The 25,106-nt window shown below is 40.3% G+C and overlaps 1 protein-coding gene across 4 annotated transcripts in view; it reads left to right on the top strand.

The window, feature by feature from the left end:
• Positions 1-2,625: 2,625 nt before the first annotated feature.
• Positions 2,626-25,106, top strand: part of LOC131103133 (septin-9-like) — a 62,753-nt gene continuing 40,272 nt past the window's right edge. For 2 of the 4 annotated variants that reach the window (XM_058049091.1, XM_058049090.1), the window contains exons 1-3: positions 2,626-2,746; positions 2,835-2,864; positions 12,595-12,657. In XM_058049091.1, coding sequence (XP_057905074.1) covers positions 2,641-2,746; positions 2,835-2,864; positions 12,595-12,657 — 199 coding nt within the window. In that variant the 5' untranslated portion in view covers positions 2,626-2,640. Of the gene's footprint in view, positions 2,865-2,946; positions 2,986-12,594; positions 12,658-17,474; positions 17,655-25,106 lie in introns of those variants that run through there. The other 2 variants (XM_058049092.1, XM_058049095.1) reach the window with 2 other exon arrangements.

The raw sequence follows: 25,106 nt of genomic DNA, 5'->3' as shown, positions 1-25,106 counted from the left end.
TGTCCGAAGACAGCTGGAACAGGCTCCAGCACCCCCGCAACCCTCGTGAGAATAAGCGGTAGAAATGAATGAATGTAAAGCAACTGTTTTATTGTGTTGTTTATGTTGTGGCATCATTGTTTGGATATTTTTCTTCCTTTTTTGTGACAACTGTTATTTTGATGAAACGTATGTTCTACTGCTGATTACTAAACTTTTTTTTGTCAAATTAGTCAAAATCATCAAAAATAGCCAGTACTGAAAGATTGAATGAGTTAACAAACTCTAAAATCTGTGCTTAAATAAGCAAATTGTATGTATTTCTCGCCTCAAGGAAGCATGTTCAAGCATACAAATGGTTAATTCCAAACATAAGGCATTCAGAAGACACATCCAAATACATGTTTTGATATGTATTATTCTACATTGGTCACTAGGTGTCAGTAAAGTTACACTGATGAGACAATAGCCACTGCAGGCAGTACAGGATGTACTGTATTACTTTCCCATTGCTATCTTATGTCTTATTTCTGTCTTAAATGGCTTTTATGACTAATATATTGGGTAATACAAATGTCAAGGAGACTTATGGGGTGTTATTTCATATCTAGAGGGCTGTAATAATGTTCAAAAAGCGTATTTAGAAGGTTGGACACAGGTTTTCTGCACTTTAATTGTGAAAATATTTATAAACAAGGAATCCTACTTTGAGGAAATTCACTTATTACGGTCGTTCTAGACCACAATAAAGGAGGAATGACTTTTGTCATACAAACAGTATATAAAAAGTTCCACACTGATTTCAAATATGAAAAGAGTCACTTTGTGTCGTGAAGTTTATTTAAAATATGAAATTATGTATTTTTGCTAGTCTTCTTTTCCTATGAAAGAATCTAACTTAAATGTTTTTTCAGTAATTTTCCCCCCAAGAAGTTCACTAAATCGTCCAAAATACTTTTTTAATATTTAAAAGATGATTTATTTACATTTTCTTTTTGCAACATTAAAATATATTTTTCCTTACATTTTATGTTTTGCTTTACATATTTCTAAAATGTGTACTTTTCTCCAAAAATTCCCCTAGAACGTTTCCAGGAATTCATATAAATACAGATATAATTCATTTGAAAAGAATAATGATGATCAATATTGCAACGAAGCACAATTAGTAAATTGCCATGACACGGCTTGGCCACAAGATGTCACTGCAGCTCAAATGTGCAGCTTCCACACAAAGGACGTCACTCAAATCTGGCCTGAACATGAAGCAGGTCGCCGCAGTTTGACATGAGGAATTCAACGCATCACCACCAACACCACACTCAGTGATTGACGTTTTAATAAGAGGCATTTTCAATTTCCATACAAAGTAAGATAAGTAAGAAATATCTGTTCCAGGGTCAAGCTGTGGCCATCACAGAACCCTCTTACAGTATAGGCAGTGTTTGAAGATTGACTAAACACATACTCCACTAAGTTCAATTTCCTCTTCTATGGTCATCATCACACTTTCTCTTCATTGCCATCACTGATGCACCTCTCTAAAAACCACACCAGACAAAGCAGACTACTTATAGTCCTTAAATACATTCAGAAGAGATGTACTAGCATGATTGATGTTGTGATGTATTGTGGTGTACTGAGGAGCCAGCACAGATACATAGCCATGTACTACATATGTATGTTTGGATGTATTGTAATGTTCTGAGATGCATGCATTGCAGTTTTCATGTTCTATGGTTATCATCACACTTTCATCCTTGCCACCACTGATGTTGTTCTCTAAAAGATAAATATGATATGGTATAAAAGTGCTCAGGCCAAAATCTGTCAGCGCATCAAAAAAAGATCCGCTGTGGCGACTCCGTAATCAGGAAAAACGCCAAAAGAAACAAATATGAGTGCCACAGACTTCCATTGAAACACACGCACGCACTCACGCACATGGATAGCTGCCCTGATGGTAAGTTACTATTGGTCAGTTTGGATGTCAATATTCCGTAACTATTCAAGCTAGCTTGCAAACATTGTCAACAGGCACGCAGTCACCCTGCTGGACGTCTTATGGGTGAGTTTTCTACAGCTATGGAAGCCCGTTTCCGCCACTGAAAAAATGTTAGCCCAACGGTAAGTCATAATTATGAAATAAAAAGTCGTAATACGAAGTCGTGATTATGAGATACAAACTGCGCATGCGCTACAGGTGCCGCCTTCTTCAAGGCAAAAATGGCGACATAATTGTGGGTAGGTATACTATGCGCCTTTTGTAAATGTTCGACGTTTGCTTCATGTGTAATGAGTTGTCCGCGGCCGTATTCTTGTTCGGTAGGTTACCCACCTTGCTTACAATTGTTTCGCCATTTTTGCCAAGTGAAGGAGGCGGCAAACTGGGGCACATGCGCAGTTTGTATCTCATAATTTCGACTTTGTATCTCGTAATTATGAATTTTATTGCGTTATTTTGTCTTTCTTATCTTATAATTTCGACTTTTTATTTGATAATTTTGACTCTTTATGTCATAATTACGCATTTTTATCTCATAATTATGACTTACCATTGGGATAACTTTTTTTTCAGTGGCGGAAACGGGCTTCCATAGGTTCCTATTTGGTTAAGAGTAAAAAACACTCCTTCTGCTCCATGGGCGTGCGTCATGACGCATGCAGGAAAGGAGTGCAGGTGTGATTTGTCCTTTACTGTCTCTTTCTCTTTGCAAGGAGCTGTACTGGAATACAACCAGACGTAACTCATTTGGAGTGAGAGGAGGTCAGCCTAAAGAGCCGCGATTTAAATAATTAAAAAGTCACGAAGCTGTTTATTAGATTGTTTTCATTGATTGGTACGCGAACTTCAGGAGGAGCCATGAAGAAGTCTTCATATACAGGTAAGTGCTGCTATGCATCATCATTACGGCGATTTTCCGGCATATTCTTCCTCATTTCAAGTGTATTTTTCATGTGGTTTAGGAGAAAGACCCACGCATGATTTCACTGACTGTGGGAGTGGTTAGAAAGCTCAGAATGGGCCAAAACATTAGATACAATATTTGCTTGGAATTATCAGTCTTCAAATTGTGCATCACACTGAGAGGTGTTTCTAATTTATGGGTGGGGTGGGCAGGTTATAAACCCAACCCTAATCATATTGAGCCAATTTAAACCTCCCCCCAGCTGTGATATTAATGTTTTGATGAATAAGTTCATCGCAACAAGTAACTAAAGCTACATTTTATTTTGTGTTGCTGCTATTGCCTGGCCACTCTGTTGCCTGAAGTCATCTGGGATAGGCTCCAACTAAAATAGAATATTTTAGTAGTTAGAATGCAGCAAAATATGGTTTCGCATCATTAGAGTCCTCTAGACATGAACTAACACCCCTATAACACATGTATTATCCAATATAGTAGGCATAATCATAGTAAATAAGCTATTTAAGACATAAATAAGACTGGTAATGTGTGTTGCTATAAATGCATTCCTTGGGGGAGCAGAGTGGACAGGAAGTGATGTTGGGGGTTCAGAGTTGAGTTTCATTTTGCAATGTGTTAAGGCTACAAAATTATTATTATTACGGATTTTTATTAGGGATTATTTTAGGGATTATTTGATAATTCAAACCTGCAACCAAAGCCTATAGTTCCAGTGTGTGGAAAGTACCACGTCAAAATCTTTGAATGTGTCTTTTGAATGACTCATATTCGTATTTTAGTTCATTTAGCCATTTGAACAATTTCATAGGTGGGTGTCATGGTGGATGAGTGGTTAGCATATTAGATTTTGATGTGTGAAGTTCGATTCTCTGCTTGGGCATCTCTGTGTGGAGTTTGCATGTTCCTCCCACATTCTAAAAACATGCATGTTAGGTTAATCAGCGACTCCAAATTGTCCACAGGTATGAATCCCAGTCAGCTGGGATAGACTCCAGCACACCCTAGTGACCATAGTGAGCATAAGCAGCATAGAAAGTGGATGGATGGAATTTGTTAGGCAAAAATATCTAAAATGTACTTTCTTTTGAGTAATAATAGGCTGTATTTAGGCCAAACTCAGCTCATTTGCATTAAAGCTGCAGACACACAAAACTGTGTGGTAGTGAAAGTGCTTTTACACTTGAAAAAGTGCTTCAATCTTGTATAATATGGGTCAAAGTCATTGAGGATGCATTGAGACAGTAGGTAGTATAGACGAATGGAACATCTGTGCAAGGTCATCCTCCTTGATCACATTTTACAGCCTTGAGGTTTGAACCCATGTTTTTGTCGTCAAACATCACTCTCGAGCACCCGCTAATTGTGCACATCATGATAAAAACATCCATCTATCTCTCTTATCCTCTCTCTTTTTCCACCAACTGCTTCGTGTCACTCCCATCCACGGAGCCTCATGACCTCCTCCACCTCCACTTTTTAAGCTCCAGCTCAGTCCAATGTACACAAGTCTATCCTGCGGAATGCCGCCCTCGCCGGAGTCCTCTTTCCAGAGTCTTTGTGCGCGATGGAGCGTCTTGACAGTTTTTTCATTGGAGACAACCACAAGTTGGGTCATGTCACCTCTTCTCCTTCCTCCTCTCCCGTGTGGGAGATGCGTTGTCACATTCCTCGTCGTGGAATCGTATAATAACAAAGTGTGTGTATGTGCATTGTTAAAGGCACTCCTACACAATGCATAGGGGTGTTTGGACAAGCATCAGGGATGTGTTTGTGTCTGTCATCCTTGCACATTTAGAATTTGTGTTTGTGCATCAATAAAGGTGTCCACTCCCTCCATGCCTTGGATTAATAAGTAACTCGTATGAATAAAACACACACAGCGCTTTTAAGTGTGTGTTCACACTTGTCATGTTTGGTTCCAGCTTGGAACTCCGGTGTGTTTGCTTTGCTAGTACGGTTCGTTTGGTCAAGTGTGAACGTGCTCATCCAAACCCTGGTGTGCACCAAGCAAGCAAACCCTGGTGCTGTTCCATTCACTCAATATTGTCAAGTGTAATGTACCTGTATGAGCCACATTAGCTTGACACAGAGTACAACCGTATTGAATGGTTGCATTTCTTCTGCAATGTAGCGAGCAACACTGTCTGTGAGCGCGCACAGTTATGTACTGTTTGGTTTATATTTACACTGCAGACCAAACACTTCAGTCTGCTGTACCTCCATCAGTAGTTGTTTTTTGAGACAACTGTCCGTGTCGGTCGTTGGTGTTCATGCCCTCACCTCATTGCTTCTGTGCCTTTATTCATGTTAGCGTATGCTAACGAAAACTCATTTTGTTATATTTGAGTTATGTGACCTAATATATTTTGACAGCTGTCGTTTAGTGTATTCATTCATTCATTCATTCATTCATTCATTCTTGACCGCTTTTTCCTCACGAGGGTTGCGGGGGTGCTGGAGCCTATCCCAGCTGTCTTTGGGCGAGAGGCGGGGTACACCCTGGACTGGTGGCCAGCCAATCACAGGGCACATATAGACAAACAACCATTCACACTCACATTCATACCTATGGACAATTTGGAGTCGCCAATTAACCTAGCATGTTTTTGGAATGTGGGAGGAAACCGGAGTAACCGGAGAAAACCCACGCATGCACGGGGAGAACATGCAAACTCCACACAGAGATGGCCGAGGGTGGCTTTTAGTGTATTTTTGAAGGTTATTGTGAAATTTTAACTGGTAAATATGTTAGATTATTAAAATAATCTACATATTCAAACCAGCAGATGGCTCTATTTTAGAAGCTTACCGGTGCGGTTTGTAGCTGAGTGTGAAGCTTCTGGGACGAGACTCAGCACCTCCAAAAAGGTGGATTTCATCCTTTGGGCCGGGACTGAGGTCTTGCCCCAGCTGGAGGACTTCAAGTATCAGGAGCTCAGTGGAGAGGAGCCAGTTGAGGGAGCTCGGGCATTTAGTCTGTTTGCCTCCTGGCTACCTTCCTGGTGAGGCGTTGCGGGCGTGCCAAGCCGGGAGGCAGACCTTGGACACGCTGGAGGGATGATGTCTCACAGCTGGCCTGGGAATGCCTCGGTGTTCCCCCTGTGGAACTGAAGGAGGTGGCTGCAGATCAGGAAGTGTGGGCTTCCCCACTGAGACCGCAGTCGGATAAGCGGAAGAATATTAATGGCTGGCAAGACCCAGCAGACATCATCGTATAATATGTCACAAAAGCCCCCCTTAAAGATTTTCTGAGCTTTTAAAAAAATCTGAGATGGTAAATATTGCAAAATATAAATATAACTCATGTATTCAACGCAACAGACATCATTCAGTTATGTTACGTCACATGTCAGGAAGGCTGCCCAATCAAATGCTTACTTTATGCATACTATATGTTATTTACTGCACGGCCTTTGGTTCCATGACAAAAATACCAGTGTGCATATCTTTTTTATGTTTAGTCCAGACAAGACATCCCCCTCCATGTGACCTCCTCCATGGCCTCCCATAATGACTTTTCAGCCTGTTTATACAGCACTCTAAGCTATTGTTAGATGCTAACTTGAAAGTCAAGCTATAAAAGTGTGTTGAGACATATTTACCCTGTCATCTGAGCGCAGCATGCCGATGGATGGCCCCCCTAACCCTTCAATTTGGAGTCCTAGAGACCTGTGAATAATGGAATAATAAGAAGGTATTGGAAGGATATTGGACATGCTAGCACAGTCCTGCAATTGATGGTGTGCATAACATTCAGTAGACCAGCTGGTGGAGCGCCACTCATGGATCCACCCCTAATAATTAAGCATGATAGCTTGAATGCCAAATTGATATTTGTCTAAAAGGGGGATTAAATAAACAGTTTTAGCAGGATATTTTACAGTCGTGTAGAAAATAGGCTGTTTCTCTTTTACTCATGAATTTCACTTTGTTGGACTGAGGCTTCCACCCTCGGCCATCTCTGTGTGGAGTTTGCATGTTCTCCCCATGCATGCATGGGTTTTCTCCGGGTACTCCGGTTTCCTCCCACATTCCAAAAACATGCTAGGTTAATTGGCCACTCCAAATTGTCCATAGGTATGAATGTGAGTGTGAATGGTTGTTTGTCTATATGTGCCCTATGATTGGCTGGCGACCAGTCCAGGGTGTACCCCGCCTCTTGCCCGAAGACAGCTGGGATAGGCTCCAGCACCCCTGTGACCCTCGTGAGGAAAAGCGGTAGAAAATGAATGAATGAATGACTTAATGGACTGAGGCTGCATGATGAACGAGTGGTTAGCACGCAGGCCTCACACCTAGGAGACCTGAGTTCAATTCCACCTTCGGCCATCTCTGTGTGGAGTTTGCATGTTCTCCCCGTGCATGCGTGGGTTTTCTCCGGTTTCCTCCCACATTCCAAAAACATGCTAGGTTAATTGGTGACTCCAAATTGTCCATAGGTATGAATGTGAGTGTGAATGGTTGTTTGTCTATATGTGCCCTGTGATTGGCTGGTGACCAGTCCAGGGTTTTCACCCGCCTTTCGAAGACAGCTGGGATAGGCTCCAGCAAGGATAAGCAGAAGAAAATGAAATGAATGAAGGACTTGAAATTTCTCACACAGCTCTACAAAGCTCAGACTGTACATTGTCATGTTGAGCCAGATCACCACTAATTTTGGTACACAGCTTTAAAAAAAAAAAAAACATGGCCGCTATCAACCAAACCATAACTCACTGACCATTTTTCTTAATGGAATATCTCAAAGGACTCACACAGTTTAAAAAGCCTTTCGACATGACCTGTCTTTTGATTGTGTACTGGCACATAAAGCGATTCCTGTCTCAGTGGTTCACCTATGACATACACTAATTACTGCATGTTTCCGTGGGGAGGTTCTAGTCGTAAAGCTCTATGGACGTCTTAAGTGACTCGAAGAGGAAGGTAGATCCTTATCATGCCACGCCAAGCTTTTTATGAATAGTCGTAGCCTGTCCAGGATTCACATACTTCTACAGTGATTGCGTTGTGCAGAAAGGTGCATGAGTGCAGTCTAGTTCAGGGTCAAAGCTTGTGTATGTTTTGGGTTTGGTGTGGTTCTCACTCATTAGGAATGCATCCAGGTAGTGCACTTATGTGGTTTGTAAAAACAAGCTTAAAAAAAACAAAACGGCGACCCATCTCGCCTTTTGTCACTCGTCGTCTGTGCTCGTCCATCCATCCACTCAACTCCCGCTTCATTTACGAGCAATGTTGTGAAATGTTTTCTGCAAGCTCTAAGCGTATGTAACAGGAGACACAGGAGGGTTGCTTTCCACTTTTTGTATGACTATTAGGGAGACACTTTTATGATGCATATGCAGTATCATAAAGAGTTGGAACACCATTGTACCTCAGTGGGGTACAATGTGGTTGCATGCATTTCTAGTTTAACACGTTTATTATTCATTCATTCATTTTCTACCGCTTTTCCTCACAAGGGTCGCGGGGGTGCTGGAGCCTATCCCAGCTGTCTTAGGGCGAGAGGCGGGGTACACCCTGGACTGGTCGCCAGCCAATAACATGGCACATATAGACAAACAACCATTCACACTCACATTCATACCTATGGACAATTTGGAGTTGCCAATTAACCTAGCATGTTTTTGGAATGTGGGAGGAAACTGGAGTACCCGGAGAAAACCCACGCATGCACAGGGAGAACATGCAAACTCCACACAGAGATGGCTGAGGGTGGAATTGAACTTGGTCTCCTAGCTGTGAGGCCTGCGTGCTAACCACGTTTATTTTTATTTTACTTTATTAAGCAAGCATTTACGAGAACTTGCAATATCTAACAGCGCTGTGGTGGAATTTTGGCCCACTCATCTTTGCAGAATTCTTGCAATTCAGTCACATTGGAGGGTTTTCCAGCATGAAGCGCCTTTTTAAGGTCATGCCACAGCATCTTTATAGGATTCAGGTCAGGACTTTGACTAGGCCTAGGACTAGCGTTTTGGATCATTGTCCTGCTGCAGAACCCAAGTTGGTTTCAGCTTGAGGTAAAAGGTAAAAAAAATATGGCCGGACATTCTCCTTCAGGATTTTTTGCTCGACGGCAGAATTCATGCCTCCATTTATCACAGCAAGTCTTCCAGGTCCTGAAGCAGCAAAACAGCCCCAGACCATCACACTACCACCACCATATTTTACTGTTGGTATGATGTTCTTTTTCTGAAATGTGGCATTACTTTTACGCCAGATGTAATGGAGTAAAAGTAATGCCTTCCAAAAAGTTCAACTTTTTCTTGTCAGACCACAGAGTATTTTCTTGGTTATCATCAAGATGTTTTACGACAAAAGCGAGATGAGCCTTAATGTTCTTTTTGTTCAGCAGTGGTTTTGGGCTTGGAACTCTGCCATGCAGGCCATTTTTGCCCAGTGTCTTTCTTATGTTGGAGTCATGAACACTGACCTTAACTGAGGCAAGTGAGGCCTGAAGTTCTTTGCATATTGTTGCGGGGTCTTTTGTGACCTCTTGGGTACTTTTGGGCAATTTTGGTCAGCCGGCCAGTCCTTGGAAGGTTCACCACTGTTCCACGTTTTCACCATTTGTGGATAATGGCTCTCACTGTAGTTTTCTGGAGTCCCAAAGCTTTAGAAATGACTTTATAACCTTTTCTAGACATCCACTCAACATCCATTGTAGCCTTGTCATCCTCTAAGGGGGATTCCCCCTCCTCTGTGATCCCTTTCAGTTTCTGTTTTCCTCCAAATTGGTATAGACAACCAAGTGATGATGATAACCACTAAAATAAATCCTTTCTAAAACCTTACAAAACTCTAAAGGGGACCTTTTATGCTCATTTTTCCACCCCTTGTATTGGGTTGTGGTCTCCTATAGAGCAGCTACACACAATAACCTGCACAGAAAACCTCTTTGATTTTGCAGAATCAGCACCTATTCCAGCTGGATTTCTTTGGATTTGGAGTGGCGCGCCCACTCCACTGTGATTGGTCACAAGCCCAAAATGCTTCCTAACTATGAACCATATAAGGAAGTCTGACCCTCTGTGACATCACACAGGGGCAGTTTTACCAGGCCTTTTGAAACAGAGCGTTTTCAGCCTTCCCAAACTTCTTACAGGGCATGGTTTAACACGAGAATACAACATTCTAACTACATTTATATGTCAGAAAAGTAGAAAAAGCACAATAGGTCCCCTTTAAAACCTAAATATGTCTGTGTTGAATACTAATAGAAATAAAGCTTGTGATGGAAGTAGTCTACATGTGCAGCGCAGTGTTGTTTGCTTTGTCAATCACTCCACCCTTTTTTGCTTCAAGCTTTCATTCACAACTTATGTGTGTGTGTGGGGGGGGGGGGGGGGGTGTCTTTTGTGCTTCAAGTACATTTAAGTGCTGCATCCCCTCCCCTCTGTTTACCTTCGCTAGCCATCTGAGGCCAATAACTAAGCAGTTGACATGTTTGTCCAGGCATAGCCACGCACTTGACCGCTCATGTTCTACTTACACAAACACATGCGGTGTAGATCCGCATCCAGAATTGTCATCCATCAGGTGAGGCCCAGAACAAACACAGACGGGCCTTCTTCCTGCATCGGGTTCATTGAGAAATCTTGTGAGCAGTAGTGTTTTTCCACCAACACCAGCTCTATTCTTCTCAAGTATCAGTGACCTCCTGGGTACATAACGTTGTCATTAAGCAAATACAAGCAGCTTGGCAAATTCCCTTCAATGCTAAAGAGTTTACTGTCGATCCTTGTGTCGGGAAGATGACTTTACAGCCCATTGAAGGAGCGATAAATGTGTGTGTGTGTGTGTGTGCATGGAGATAAGTGTGTGTTTTTGTGGCTTCAGACAAGATTGTGCAAGTGAGCGTATTCTACACACACACACACACACACACACACACACACACACACACACACACACACAGTTAGAGAAAGACATACCAGTGTAAATCTGCAGGTGTCACTCTTTGACTTCACTTCCATGCAGACTTGTGACTTTTGACAGTCTGTCAGTACTTTGCCCCGGCTTTAAACCGCAAAGCTGCTGGCATGGGTTGTATTGCATCACTTTTGTGCCAAACAACACCTTATCAACACAATGTTTGAATTAGAGACGCAGACTAAACGGGCGGCGGTTTCTTTGATGCGCTAACAAAAAGCACATAGCCAGGAGCGAGAGGAGTTCTAAAGTGCTGACGTCTTTTTTTTGGCTGCACCTGAATGAATTCAACCCAAAGATTGATCAGGAGTTGGGTTAGTTTTAGACCTAAAAGTGTAGAAGCACCACAGTTTCATCTTTTTTTCTGAGATTCTGTTTTGTTTTGTTTTTATGGTTTTAGGTTATCAACATTTGCAACTCTTCACATTTCTCAATAAAATCGTATTATTTATATTTAAAGGTTAAAACACACGAGTACACAATGTGTCTGTGAAAGCAAAACAAACTAGGGATGTCCGATATTGACTGACTCTCAATTTCCAATACGGGCTGCACGGCGGTCGAGTGGTTAGTGCGCAGACCTTACAGCTCGGAGACCCGAGTTCAATCCCACCCTCAGCCGTCTCTGTTTGCATGTTCTCCCTGTGCATGCGTGGGTTTTCTCCGGGTACTCTGGTTTCCTCCCACATTCCAAAAACATGCTAGGTTAATTGGCCAAATTGTCCATAGGTATGAATGTGAGTGTGAATGGTTGTTTGTCTATATGTGCCTTGTGATTGGCTGGCGACCAGTCCAGGGTGTACCCCGCCTCTCGCCCCAATACAGCTGGGATAGGCTCCAGCACTCCCGCGACCCTTGTGAGGATAAACGGAATTTCCAATACGCATTTCAGCCGATACCGATACTCATATGTGTACATATCGGACTTGACCTATCTCCTGTGGTGGAATGAACACATATGTGTTGTATACAGCATTTTTAAAAATATCTGTTTTCATGATCGGGAAAAAATCTGATACCAATATAGAAAAAAGTGATTCCTTCCCCCGTTAGAACATAACTTAACTGAGATTAATTGAGATCTATTAGTCTGGAAAAGTTTATAAAGCCATTTCTAAAGGTTTGGGACTCCAGCAAACCACAGTGAGAGTCATTATGCATAAATGATGAAAGCAGGAAAGAGTGATGAACATTCCCAAAAGCGGCTGGCCAACCAAAATGACATCAAGAGTGCACGATGACTCATCTGAGAGGTCACAAAAGACCCCACAACAACACCCAAAGAACTGCAGGCCTCACCTGCCTCAGGTCAGTGTTCATGACTCCACCATAAGAAAGACACTGGGGAAAAACGGCCTACATGGCAGATTTCCAAGACCGAAACCACTACTGAACAAAAAGAACATTAAGGCTCGTCTCAGTTTTGAACATCTTGATGATCACCTTGATGATTTGTGGTCTAACGAGGGAAAAGGTGAACATTTTGGAAGGTGTGTGTCCCATTACATCTGGTTTAAAGGTGATGCCGCATTTCAGAAAAAGAACATCATACCAACAGTAAAATATGGTGGTGGTAGTGTGATGGTCTGGAGCTGGAAGACTTGATCTGGACTCAATTTGCCGTGATAAACAAGGATTGACTGTATATGGTCCATAAACTGTTGTTTTTCATATAAGTGTGATAGATGTTCCAGTTCCAGTATTTCAGCAGATATATTTGCACTTATTCATGATTTCTTATCTCTGTTTACAGCGAGGTCGGCCAGCGCGCGGTCAAGGAGGACAGAAAGAGACGCTTCCAGCATTGTCGGTCCCAGTAAGTAGACTACACTGGTATTCGGATTCCCGTCATGACTGTGTTACTGCATTTGGTCTCTGTGTAATCACTGATTTCTTCCTGGAACTTTTATTATGCAAGTCTGTGGTCAGTGACCCTCAGCAGGATGTGGAAAGCTAGAAGGCAGAGCAGGTATTGTCTCTCCTGCCCAGATAACAGCGGATAATAGATTAACTTGTCATCAGAGATAAAGGCACACAGACGGGTGACCTGTCATGAATAAATCCCAACTGTATCATCTCCCTCACTTATTGGCTTCAGGACAAACACAGCTCATTAGCAGTAAAGCTGCCCACACACAAAATAGCATGTGCAGGCTTACTAAAACAGGTTGTGTTCAAATTTTTGCCAGCAGCATAGCTTAATGAAAAATGAAACGATACAAGGGCCACTTTTTTCAAGCACACATGTATGTAGATATGATAAGAAATTATATACTGTATATTGCACGAAAAAGCTGTATGTCAGGATGGGTGAAAAATCCCATAGTTAGTATGGACATCTTTGCGACTCTTTTTTCACTCTTTTTTGTTTTGTTTTTCATTTTGCACATATTTCCACTTGTTTCTTAAGCAGCCTTTGTACATTTTTTTCATAATATTATGGTTTTATTCACATCACATTAGAACATTTTGTCCAGTTTATTCTTGTAAAATTACAACCTTTTTCTCATTAGAATAGAAGCATTTTCTGTTCATATTTCGACTTTATTCTTGTAAAATGACAGCTGCTTTTTTCCATTTCTACTGTTGTTTAAAAAAGAAAAAATGCAGTGTTTTTTTTTAAAAACATCTTTATTCTTTAATATTGAAACTTTAAGTCACTAAAAGGATGTTATTTTTCCTCACAATATTATAAGTTTATTCTTGTAAAATTGTGGCTTTTTTCTCCTTAGAACAGAACCTTTTTCTGTTAATATTTTGACTTTATTCTTGTAAAATGACAGCTGTTTTTTTCATTTCTGTTGTTTAAAAAAATTGTTTAATTTTTGCTGTGTTTTTCATCATATTATGATTTTTTTTAAAACAAGTATTTCTTATTGAATATTGCAACCTTATGCAACTAAAATTATGTTAATTTTCCTTATAATATGATAAGTTCATTCCTTTTTTCCCGTTAGAATAGAACCTTTTTCTATGAACATTTTGACATTATTCAAATTTTTTCAATTTCTAATTTAAAAAAAATAGTTTTTGCTGTGATCTTGTTTTTTTTTTTTTTTTAATCATATTACGACTTTATAAAATTATGTTTTCTTAAATATTATGCAATTAAATGATGTTATTTTCCTGGTAATATTACATTTTTTTTCTTGTTAGATTGCAACTTTTTTTTCTCGTAAAATTACCACTGATTGTCCCTTTTTTTTAGCTTTTCTTTTTAATTAGGTTGTGTCCAAACACCGTCAAGATTTTGGCCTACACACTTCCAATACCGCCGAGACGTATTTGAAATTCTTGAAAAAAAAACTATAACAAGATACCTTTTAGATGGCAGGAATTGGAAACATTTTACTGGCATTTTCCCATTCTTAGCTGTCAAACAAGTGTAAAAAGACGTTTGTGTATTTTCACTTGTGTGTGTGTGTGTGTGTACAGTACTGGCACATAGACTGACGATGTGGCTATGCTCACTGCTAAGGCATGTTCTCTTTGTGGATAGAGCAAATACTTTGTGCAGCATCAGCACAAAAGTAAGAGAGAGAGACAGAGAGAGAAAGCAGGAAGGACACACACACACACACCACACACACATACATATACACACATACACACACATACAGACTAAATGTGAAGGCTGTGTTGTACAGGATGTGAACTCATCCCATAAACACGTGATGTAATGAGACAACATACACATTAAGAGAGTCTTTTGCACTGTTGTGTCACTGCAGGGTGGTTACTGCAGATGTCGTCCACTAGAGGCCGACAAAGTGCATACTATCCTTGTGCTAACGGTTTTTGAGCATGTGTGTTTTTGGTTGTGGTTGCCCTCAGATGACTGTTACGGTGTGCAGTGTATCATCTAGTCATTGTACATCATAATTACATGACATAATTGCAGAGGCGTCTGCTTGTTATCCATTTCTCACGACAAATTGATGTCAAGTAAAGTAGGACACTGTTATCGTGCATGTTTACTGTGCAGTCGATTGAACTGATTAACATTCAACAGATTTTTGTAGCATTTGTTGCCTCATTAAAATTGTATTTGTCCTATTGCTTTTCTGTCAACATGAGCTTTAGTGTCCCAAGACTTTTGTACACACACATAGAATCGAACACACACACTCCCAATGTGCACATTCAGTGGAGGCGTGTGTTGCCTGTGTAAGTGCGTTTGATGTCTCTACGTGACCTCTGCTCCCACACACATTGAAGGCTATTCAAAAGGTCAAGGGTCATCTGTGTTTCCTGAACACAGAGACTAGTTGTTCACCACCTCTGTTTGTTGGTAGGTTCTTAAAAAGAGCAGAGCATTCCTTTCACCTAGAGGGTCTTTGCATTTTATCTTTAAAAACAGCAGAGTTCTCCTGTCATATAGAGGATCTTTGACCAACATTGCAAAAAGTCTAGCGCTCCTTACTTGCGGAGGATGTTTGACGTGTTTTGGCTGTACTTCTGATATATAGAGGATCTTTGACGAATGCTTTTTTTGCATTGCTCCTGGTATATGAGGATATATGATATATAAGTTTGTTGTAGTAGGTCCTCAAAAATAGCAATGCCCTTACAGATGATGTAGGTGCTGTACAGATGATGCAGTAGGTCTTTAGAAATAGCAGAACACTCCTGACATATTATTAATCATGTATTAATAATCATTTTTGACAAGATTTTTCTGAGAGGATCTTTGACAAGTGTTTTTTTGCAGCGCTCCTGATGTATAGAGGATCTTTGACAGGATTTGGTCGTATGTCTTCCAAAACAGCAGAGGTCTTCTGTCATATACTAGAGAGGATCTTTGATAAGCTTTGCCAGTAGGCCGTTACAAAAGGCGGAGCATAGTAGGTCCTCATAAACAGGAGTGTGGGTTTGTCTTGTAGAGGATCTTTGAGGAGGGTTTAATTGCAATAAGCTGTGGTCCTGGCACATATAAAATTGGTTCTGGGTTTTCAAAAACAGCAGTGTGATTCTGTCATGCAAAGGATCTTTGATAAGTTATTTTCCTAGTAAGTCCTCAAAAACAGCAGAGTACCTCTGCCATATAAAGGATATTTGAATGGTGTTTTTTGGCAGGGCTCCTGACATTTGGAGGATCTTGGACAGAATTTAGTTGTAGGTTCTAAAACACAGCAGTGTCATTCTATAATAGAAGAGATCTTTGACAAGGTTCCTGTGTTCCTGACATACTGAGGATTTTTGTAGTAAGTTCTCAAAAACAGCAGACGACTTTGGTCATATAGAGGAACTATGACTCGTGTTTTTTTTTTTTTTTGCAGTAGTGTTTTTTTCCTTACAAACAGTCCAAACAAAAAGTCATTTAGAAGATCTTTGACTAGCATTTTTTGCAGCCCCCCCCTACTTGTTTTTTGTTGTAGCTCCTCAAAAACGTCAAATTGTATTCAATCTACCGTATTTTCCGGACTAGAAAGTAAAACTTTTTTTCATGGTTTGGCTAGTCCTGCGACTTGTACTCCGAAGCGAATTATTGTCCGGAAAATACGGTATTTATTTCTAAATGTATTGTATTTATTTGTGTGTAATTTTTTTTATCATTGAGCCTGAAAGTTTTCCAGGGACCCCTGACATAGTGGATCATTGACCATTCTTTTTGTAGTAGGTCCACAAAAACAGCAATGCACTTGTGTTATATAGATTATCTTTAGCTTATGCTTTTGTAGTCGGTCATCAAAAACAGCTGCATGCTTCTGTCATATAGTGGCTCTTTGACGAGCAGTACATCCTTTTAAAACACCAGAGAACTTTTGTCCTATAGAGAATCTTTGATGAGTATTTTTTAGGGATGTCTGATATTGGTTTTGGGCTGCATGGCGGTCAAGTGGTTAGCGCGCAGACCTCTCAGCTAGGAGACCAGGGTTCAATTCCACCCTCGGCCATTTTGTTTGCATGTTCTCCCCGTGCATGCGTGGGTTTTCTCCGGGTACTCCGGTTTCCTCCCACATTCCAAAAACATGCTAGGTTAATTGGCGACTCCAAATTGTCCATAGGTATGAATGTGAGTGTGAATGGTTGTTTGTCTATATGTGCCCTGTGATTGGCTGGCGACCAGTCCAGGGTGTACCCCGCCTCTCGCCTGAAGACAGCTGGGATAGGCTCCAGCACCCCCGCGACCCTCGTGAGAATAAGCGGTTGAAAATGAATGAATGAATGATATTGGGTTTTTTTTGCCAAAAAATGATTGTTCAATATAGGTAATTATGGGTACCAATAATTATCGAACATCCCTAGTATGCAGTTTGCAGTAGGTCCTTAAGAACAGCAGAGTGCTCCTACCATATAAAGGATCTTTGACTCACATTTTAGCAGTAAGTCAACATCACGGCTCCTGTTACACAGAAAATCTTTGACTGTAAACAAAAATTTTTGGGAGGTTATCCTCCATGTTTCCTTCCTGTATTGTTTTCACGCATCCCACAAGCGGCGCTGTATCAATTCATCACAGGGAAGGGGCTGAACCAAAATAGCTGTTGTCACATGTGAATGTCTCCGAGTGACTTCCACTAGATAGTACAATGCTGCTACAGTCTTCCAGAGACCACAGGCTGCAACATATGACCTGCACATGGCCATGGCGTCATTGCACGCTCATTAGCGAGACACACTGAAGGAATCAAAGCAGGGAGGAGAGGAGGAGAGGAGGAGAGGCAGCAGAGGGAGGAAGTGAAGTCCAAAAAAAGACAGACAGGGAGGGAGAAAGAGAAAGCGAGGGAGAGAGAGTGCGGAGTCAAAGTGCAGACGCTACATGTGGCGCTGGAGGGAGCGATCTGGTTATGGAGGGGGACAAATTCTCAGGTAAGACACGCTCACGGGACACATGTTTCTTCAATAAGCGTCTCTTCAATCAGCTCTTCCCGTTGGAATGTCTTTTTTGTGGAGCAGCCTGCCTCCACTTTGCTCTCCTTTTGTATTTTCTACTCTCCCATTTTGTCCTCTTTGCTGACTGCATGCTTTCTTTTGGGGGGGTTACAGCTTTGGAGTTGTTATCTCCACAAGCTGGTGCTCACACATGATCTTGTTGCCCTCCATTTAAAGTCATAGCGTCACAGACAAACTATTTCTTGTTTGGTGTCAAAACAGGAAAGCACTGAGAGAGTTTGAACACTACTACGTTTGTCCCTCGTGGCTCTGTCGCTCACTCGCTGCTTTTTGGAGAACAGGATGTAGAATGTAGACTTGGTCAGTGTGCGGGTGTAATGCCAAGTCATCAGTGAGTCATCAACAGGAGTATATGGAAGTCATACATCATTTTAAAAAGTAGAATAATATCATGATCACATTCCTATATTATATATATACATATATATATATTCCTATATATTTTTTAATAAAAAGGTTTGCTCGATTATTGCACATGAACTAGTACAAATAATAATACTAAGATGAATCGGATTCACTCTGTGTTGCTTTCAGCACTGTAGTGCATTTGTTCCATAGAACAACGGCATGAACAGAGTAAGCCCTTTCATCCTTTCCTCATACAGTCTCTTTGTCTCGGTGGGTGAGTGGGTATGACACTCAAAACTCAAACCTCATTCGGACTCAGTCACTTCAGTGTGTCTGAACATATGATGGGAGAATGTTGTGTGATAAATGAAAGTAGACAACATAACTACAACATACTGGCTGGAGGCGAGTCTGGGTAGCATTTTAAACCTTATTATTATGAGCAATCAGGACCTGGACTGGTGGCCAGCCAATCACAGGGTACATATAGACCAGGGGTGGGCAAACTACGGCCCGGGGGCCACATCCGGCCCGCCAAGTGTTTGAATACGGCCCGCCCAATCTTTCAAAAATATTTAATTTAAACTCAACATACAACCTGGCATCATGGCCTGAGCCAACCTTTTGATGGTTGTATCAATTTTGTTGTTTGACATGGTCTGTTGTTTACAAAGTGCTCCTGAAAAAAGAGACACAAGCACATAATAATAATAAAAATTAAAATAATAATTATTATATTATTATTATAACTATTATGATTATTATATTTATTATATTAATGCTAATTATTATATTAATTATATATAATAATATTGTTATATTAGCATATTTTACATAATAATAATATAATAATTATTATTTTAATTTTATTTTAATTATTATAATATTTTATTATTTTTAAAATATTTAAATATAAAATAATAAATAATAATAGCAGATTGCATGACAATTTTACAGATACAATAATACCAGGTGGACTGTTACGTGTAAAATATATAGTCTGCCCCCCCCCCCGCCCCCCCTTCACCCACCCTTCAACCATTCACACTCACATTCATACCTATGGACAATTTGGAGTGGCCAATTAACCTAGCATGTTTTTGGAATGTGGGAGGAAACCGGAGTACCCGGAGAAAACCCACATATGCATGGGGAGAACATAAACTCGCGAAGAATCGAACACAAGTCTTCCCGATATATGACTGTGTGGCCTACATGCTAACCACTCATCCACTGTGCGGCCCTTCAGCACACTTAAATGTAGTAAATTGCACATACGAATTAAGAGCTATGAAGTGAGTGATAAGAATATCCACTTCATGTTTTTCTTTATCTTTCTGTTTATTTACACACACACACACACACACATTGTAAAGCAGTTTTTTATGTTCCCTGATTGTATCTTAAAAGGGAACTGCACCTTTTTTGGAATTTTGCCCATCATTGCCAGTCCTTATGTGAAACATGAACACATATTTCTTTCCCTTTTCTGTGCATTATAACACGAGAAAACGAGTTAATTTGAGCTAGCTAACAATGCTGTCATTGGGATACACTTAGTTAGACTATGAAGCCCTTTAAAAAAAAGAATGCATTACCACGTACACTGATGATAACATGTAATATTTGCAGTATCTTGCTGTATTTTTATGATTTAAAACTCTACCAAAACGTCTTTCCTCTGCGCATTGATACACATATTTATGCTAGGTCTGTCAACAACAACAGCAGCATAGATACAGTGACATCACTTACTATGTCCGTTCTCATTGGGATGGCTGTGTCTTCCAGCACAAGACGTGTGCTCCAGTCCTCAGGTAAAAATGCTGATGAGCAAACGAGCGTCTTTGTAGTGAAATTAAGAGCTAGGTATCCACTCTTACGTCTGTGAATGACACTGAGACTAGCAATTAGTGACACGTCGTGGTAAGTCCGCCAGATAAGAATAGTTTTTCATATTAGCTGCTACAATAATAATATCGCTGTAGCTTTGTTAATATACAAGTCAGTTATGTCAATGGAACACTGTTTTTTTTTTTGTGAGGGCTATAGCGTCAAAATAAGTATTTCACATGACATCCGTTGTTAGCGAGCTTATATTTACTCGTTTTTTCAGAATGCGCAGAAAATGGTGTTGGAATTATACTGCTGTTGATGTATTTAGGTCAGTATGAAGTTCTAAAAGCGGGTCAGACTCTGTGCAACTGCGTGAGGAAGTTCCACTGTACTTCCGTCTGCCATCCTAACAGAAACACTGGTGAACATGCGTTAATTCCAGAAAAAAAAATTACGTATTGAAAGAAAGACATTAGATACAGCCTTTAACGTTATTTTTGACAGCCCTAACTATTAGATATGACACTAATACCAATTTGCATTGTCGCTCATAACAGAAAAGCTATGAAAAGTCAATGTTTTTCAGCACATATTGGCATACATTGGATTGGTTTTAATATCTTTATTGTCCAAAATTGTATCAAAGCCACCCCCCCGCGTCTAACATTGTGGTACACTATAAATGATTTAATATCACATATCCTTTCCCTAGGCGTGTAGCTAAATAAGCTAATATGTGTTTGAATATCAACAGTATGCATCCATGCATTCAGCTGTTGACGTCAATGTCTTTATTTCAAGCGGCTATAATCGACACTGTCGCTTCCTAGATCGCCGCCAGTCCATTTAACGTAGCCAGATACTTCCCCCAAGAGTTGACGGAGATGAAAAAAACAGAAGCGATGATTTATTTCTCCACACTGGCAGACATGTGACCCCAAATGACTGCTCCAAGTTATAGAACGTGATGATGATATGTCAGCCTGGTGTCCACAAATTTCCATCCTGTGAAGTCACCCCATTTGGCAAATCATCATAAGATACTGTGGAATATTATTTTAACATATCTTCAACTGCAGTATCTCGACAGTGATTGATTAGGCTTCATTGTTTATCCTCTCTTTTTCTCTCTTCTTCCCTGGGCCCAAATCACTTCCCGCTAATGTGCTCCCCCTGTAGAAGTGATGTGCAGAGCCTGCTTTGTTTCCACGTGAGTCCACAGCGAGATGATGTGTCCTTATTCATTGCACGGTCACAGTGAGGTCAGCGGCTGACACATTCACACTAACAGTCAGCGAGGGGTCAAGTGTCACACTCGTGATGAGGGTCGGAAAATGAGTTGAATATCTTTCATAGGTTTTAAAGTTGAACTTTGTTACATTTTGACGTCTTTTTCAATCGTCAATCTTCTTCAGGAGCTGTTGTTGTAGTAGGAGTAGTAGTACCAGTAGTACCACTCGTAATAGCATTTCTAGTAGTTGCAGTGGTTGGCGTAGGTGTGGATGATCTCATAGTAGTAGTAGTAGGTCTGATTTATAATTTGGATTTGGGTAGTTGCAGGTGTTGTAGTAATAGTAGTTAAAGCAGTTGTAGTAGTAATGGTGGTGGAGTAATTGCTGTAGTAGTACTTGAAACAGTTGTATTAGTAATTGTCGTAGTAGTAGATGTATAATTTCTCCACCTAATAGAAGTAGTTTTGAATCTTATTTGGGTAGTAGCAGGTGTTGTAGTATTAGTCGTCGTAGTAGAAATTCTAGAGGTTGTAGTTGTAGTATGTACTTGTAGTAGTCGGTAAAGAACTTTTCCTAGTAGTAGTCTTGGTAGTTATGGTAGTAATAATAGTAGTTACTACAGTATTAGTCATAACTGAGGTGCTAGTAGTGGCAGTAGTAGTGCTAGTAGTCGTATTGGTTGACATCTTATAAGGTAGTAGCATAAGTATCTAATGCTACTGTTACAATACTACTGATTAGAACTACAAATACTTACTCTATCTTTGTACTCATGCATTCATTCATCATCTAGAAGGAGTTCTTACAGCTACTACTACCTCCACTACTAAGTAGTGGAGGTAGTAGTAGCAGCTGTAGGATGAATACTAGTTCTAGTCGTTATAATATTTCTACTTTCAGTCATGATTATAGTACTCCTTGTAGTAGTAGTTGTGGTACATATAGTAAAAGAGATGTAATGTGTTGGTAGTGGCGTTTATTATTATTATTCTTATGATTGTTAAACAATACAGCGCTATTGTAGGCAAAAGGTTCATATATGTAATGCTTAGTGTGACCACCAGGCGGGGATGCTGAGTTAAATACTTTGAAAGTAGTAAAAACCTCCCAAGATGTGTTTTATGATGTTGTATTTTATTGTTTAAATAGTCATCTCGGTTTTAATATGTCCAAAAATGAGTTTTGGACAAAGTGACACAAGAAATGTGCAGCCATGTTGCTTCTTGGACTCCATGAATGTATGTGTGTTATGGTTGTTGCTATGGCGATGTGCTGAGTAGAACAATATGTAAGGCCAATGTGGAACCATAATGCTGTCTTGTTACATTGATCAACTAATGTATTACCCAGTGGAGAGGTGGGAAAGAAAGGGGGCTATTGATAATCATCTCCATGGAGGTTGGCTGGGCGTGTGACAACACACACACACGCAAACACACACACACACACACACACACACACACATACGCACACATTTGAGTCATGTTGCCAACAGGTGTTGCATCAAATCAGCGTGCACAGAGCTCCAAAGCTATATAGGCTGTGTGCTGCTGTTGAACATTTGGCTTAAAAAAACAGCTGCTGTCCGTCCAGCTGTACATGTACTCATGCATGATGTACATGTGGGTATTTGGGCCAGTCTGCGGTCAACACTGCAATACTTTCCATTCACATTCATTGCTCACATTTAGCTGAAAGGGCGGTGCTGTACTGCGTTTGTGCTTTCAATCTCATTAGGTACACATATTCAGTATATAATGATATATATTTAGTATATATATCATTATTAGTATTTACAGCCAATCCTCATGCAGTAGTTCTAGCAGTGATGGTAATAGTAGTAGTAGTAATAGTAGTTTAGTCTTAGTTCTAACAGTATGAGTCATAACTGAGGTACTAGTAGTGGCAGTCGTAGCTGTGGTAGTGCTAGTAGTAGTATTGGTTGACATCTTATACATCTTAACGTAGTAGCATAAGTATATAATGCTACTGTTACAATACTACTGATTAGAACTACAAATACTTACTCTATCTTTGTACTCATGCATTCATTCATCATCTAGAAGGAGTTCTTACAGCGCGTTGCCGTGACAACAAAGACAGAAAACACAACTCCAACAACAGTGACTGACTCATGGAAGTCATGATTACAGGTTGGGTTTAATTTAAGATGAACTCCTCATTGTCATTAACATTTCTATGTAGTATTACACTAAAAACTAGTGCAGTGAATGGGAGGGAAACATTATATGGTAATCTGCTGCTGTCTATCTGTGTGTACTGTGTGTAGTCAATGTATGTGTGTACATGCAGTTTGTAATCTATTGTCGCCCTGCTGTGACTCTATCACGCCAGCCTGGCAGCCATTTATAGAAGATGTCGTCTTTTTCCTGTGGGGAGTGGAGCTGGTGGTCTTCTATCTAGTGGTGTTCCAATGTGACAGTTGTTCCAGCAGATTGGATTAGCAGTCTGGGCTTGCAAGGACATGCAGTGGAAGGAAGTGGGCTTGTCACACACTTGTGTTTCTTTGTGTGTGTGTGTGTGGTTGTATAATAAGAAGGGTCGGTTGCTGGGCTGATTGCGTGCATCTGTTTCCTCCCCCCAATGTTCATATTTGTGCATGCATCTGCTGTGTGTGTGTGTGTATGTGTGTGTGAATGGAATGGAATGGAATTGCACTCATGTGTTGGACACCAAACACTTTAGTGGGAATGAGGGTGTGTCCCTGGCGTGGGATTCTCCACATGTCGCCATCTTAATAACACTGTACTGTACTGTAGATCACTTTACTGTAAACCCGTGGCCACACTTTTATTTGGAGGTGCAATCCTGACCCCTGCTGGAGAAAAAAATACCATATGAGTACTGTCATATTGCTAGTATTAGAAGTCAGAGTGGTAGTAATAGTAATAGTAATAGTAGTAGAGGTGGTGGTTGTATAACCAGTAATAGTAGTTTTAATGGTAGTGGCTGTTTGCTGAAGTTGTAGCAGTTTTAGTGGTGGTGGTAGGATGATTAGTAGTAGTTTTAGTGGTGTCGTAATAAAAAGAGTGGTAGTTGTTGTGGTGGAAGTGGTATTATTAGTATTGATGGTGGTAGTAGGGGTGGTGATAGTTTAAGTACTTCCGTAGTAGTCTGAATAGTATGTACGTGTATAGTATAGTATAGTGCGTGTTGTAGCGGTAGTAGTGATTAGTAGCGTGGTATTAGAGGTAATAATGGTAACAAGGTAGCAGTAGTTTTTTGTTTTTTTTGGGGGGGGGGGTGAATTGCAGCATGAATAGTTCCACAATGCCAGCTCACTGCTTTAGTCATATCCACTTGGCTCTCCAGGGGTGCGGCTTCATCCTTTTTGTAGTTATATTATGCCTTTTTTCTCTATTTTTCATACTTTGCACGGTTGAGCGGCATACAAGCAGCATGTCACTTCCCTCGATGATTGACTTACACTCAAGACCTATTTGTCATAAATCATATAAATCATTGTGTTGGTGTGTGTTTGTCTAACCTGGAGATGTCTGTGTTTAGGATTAGTAAATATGCGTCAATCAAGCCAGAATACACACTGTGCTTCCAATGTAAGCAAATATATTGGCAGCAAAACTTTGACCATCATACAACTTTTTCTTTCTATAATGTTTTCTTTCCAAACAAGTCCAAGTTGGGAAATTAAAAAAAAAAGTTGTATAATGTAGTTTGCAACTTCAAACATTTGCAGACAAGAGTAGTATAAGTGGCAGTAGTAGCAATATAAACAGGACAGTGGACCAGACAATATAGTGTATATATACATATATAGTCATTGTGTTCAATGAATAACATTCATCAATTTCATCAAAGTGTATGCACAGCGTATAACTGCTTTTTAACTGTTTTATTGAATACACGATAAACTGACGAGCCCGCCCGCCTCTCACCATCATGGCAGACGTCTTGCTACGCGTACTACACA

The sequence above is a fragment of the Doryrhamphus excisus genome, chromosome 15, assembly GCF_030265055.1.
Source record: "Doryrhamphus excisus isolate RoL2022-K1 chromosome 15, RoL_Dexc_1.0, whole genome shotgun sequence".
Taxonomy (NCBI): Eukaryota; Metazoa; Chordata; class Actinopteri; order Syngnathiformes; family Syngnathidae; genus Doryrhamphus; species Doryrhamphus excisus.
Note: the sequence above shows the minus strand (reverse complement) of the source record. Positions and strands in the feature narration are given on the sequence as shown.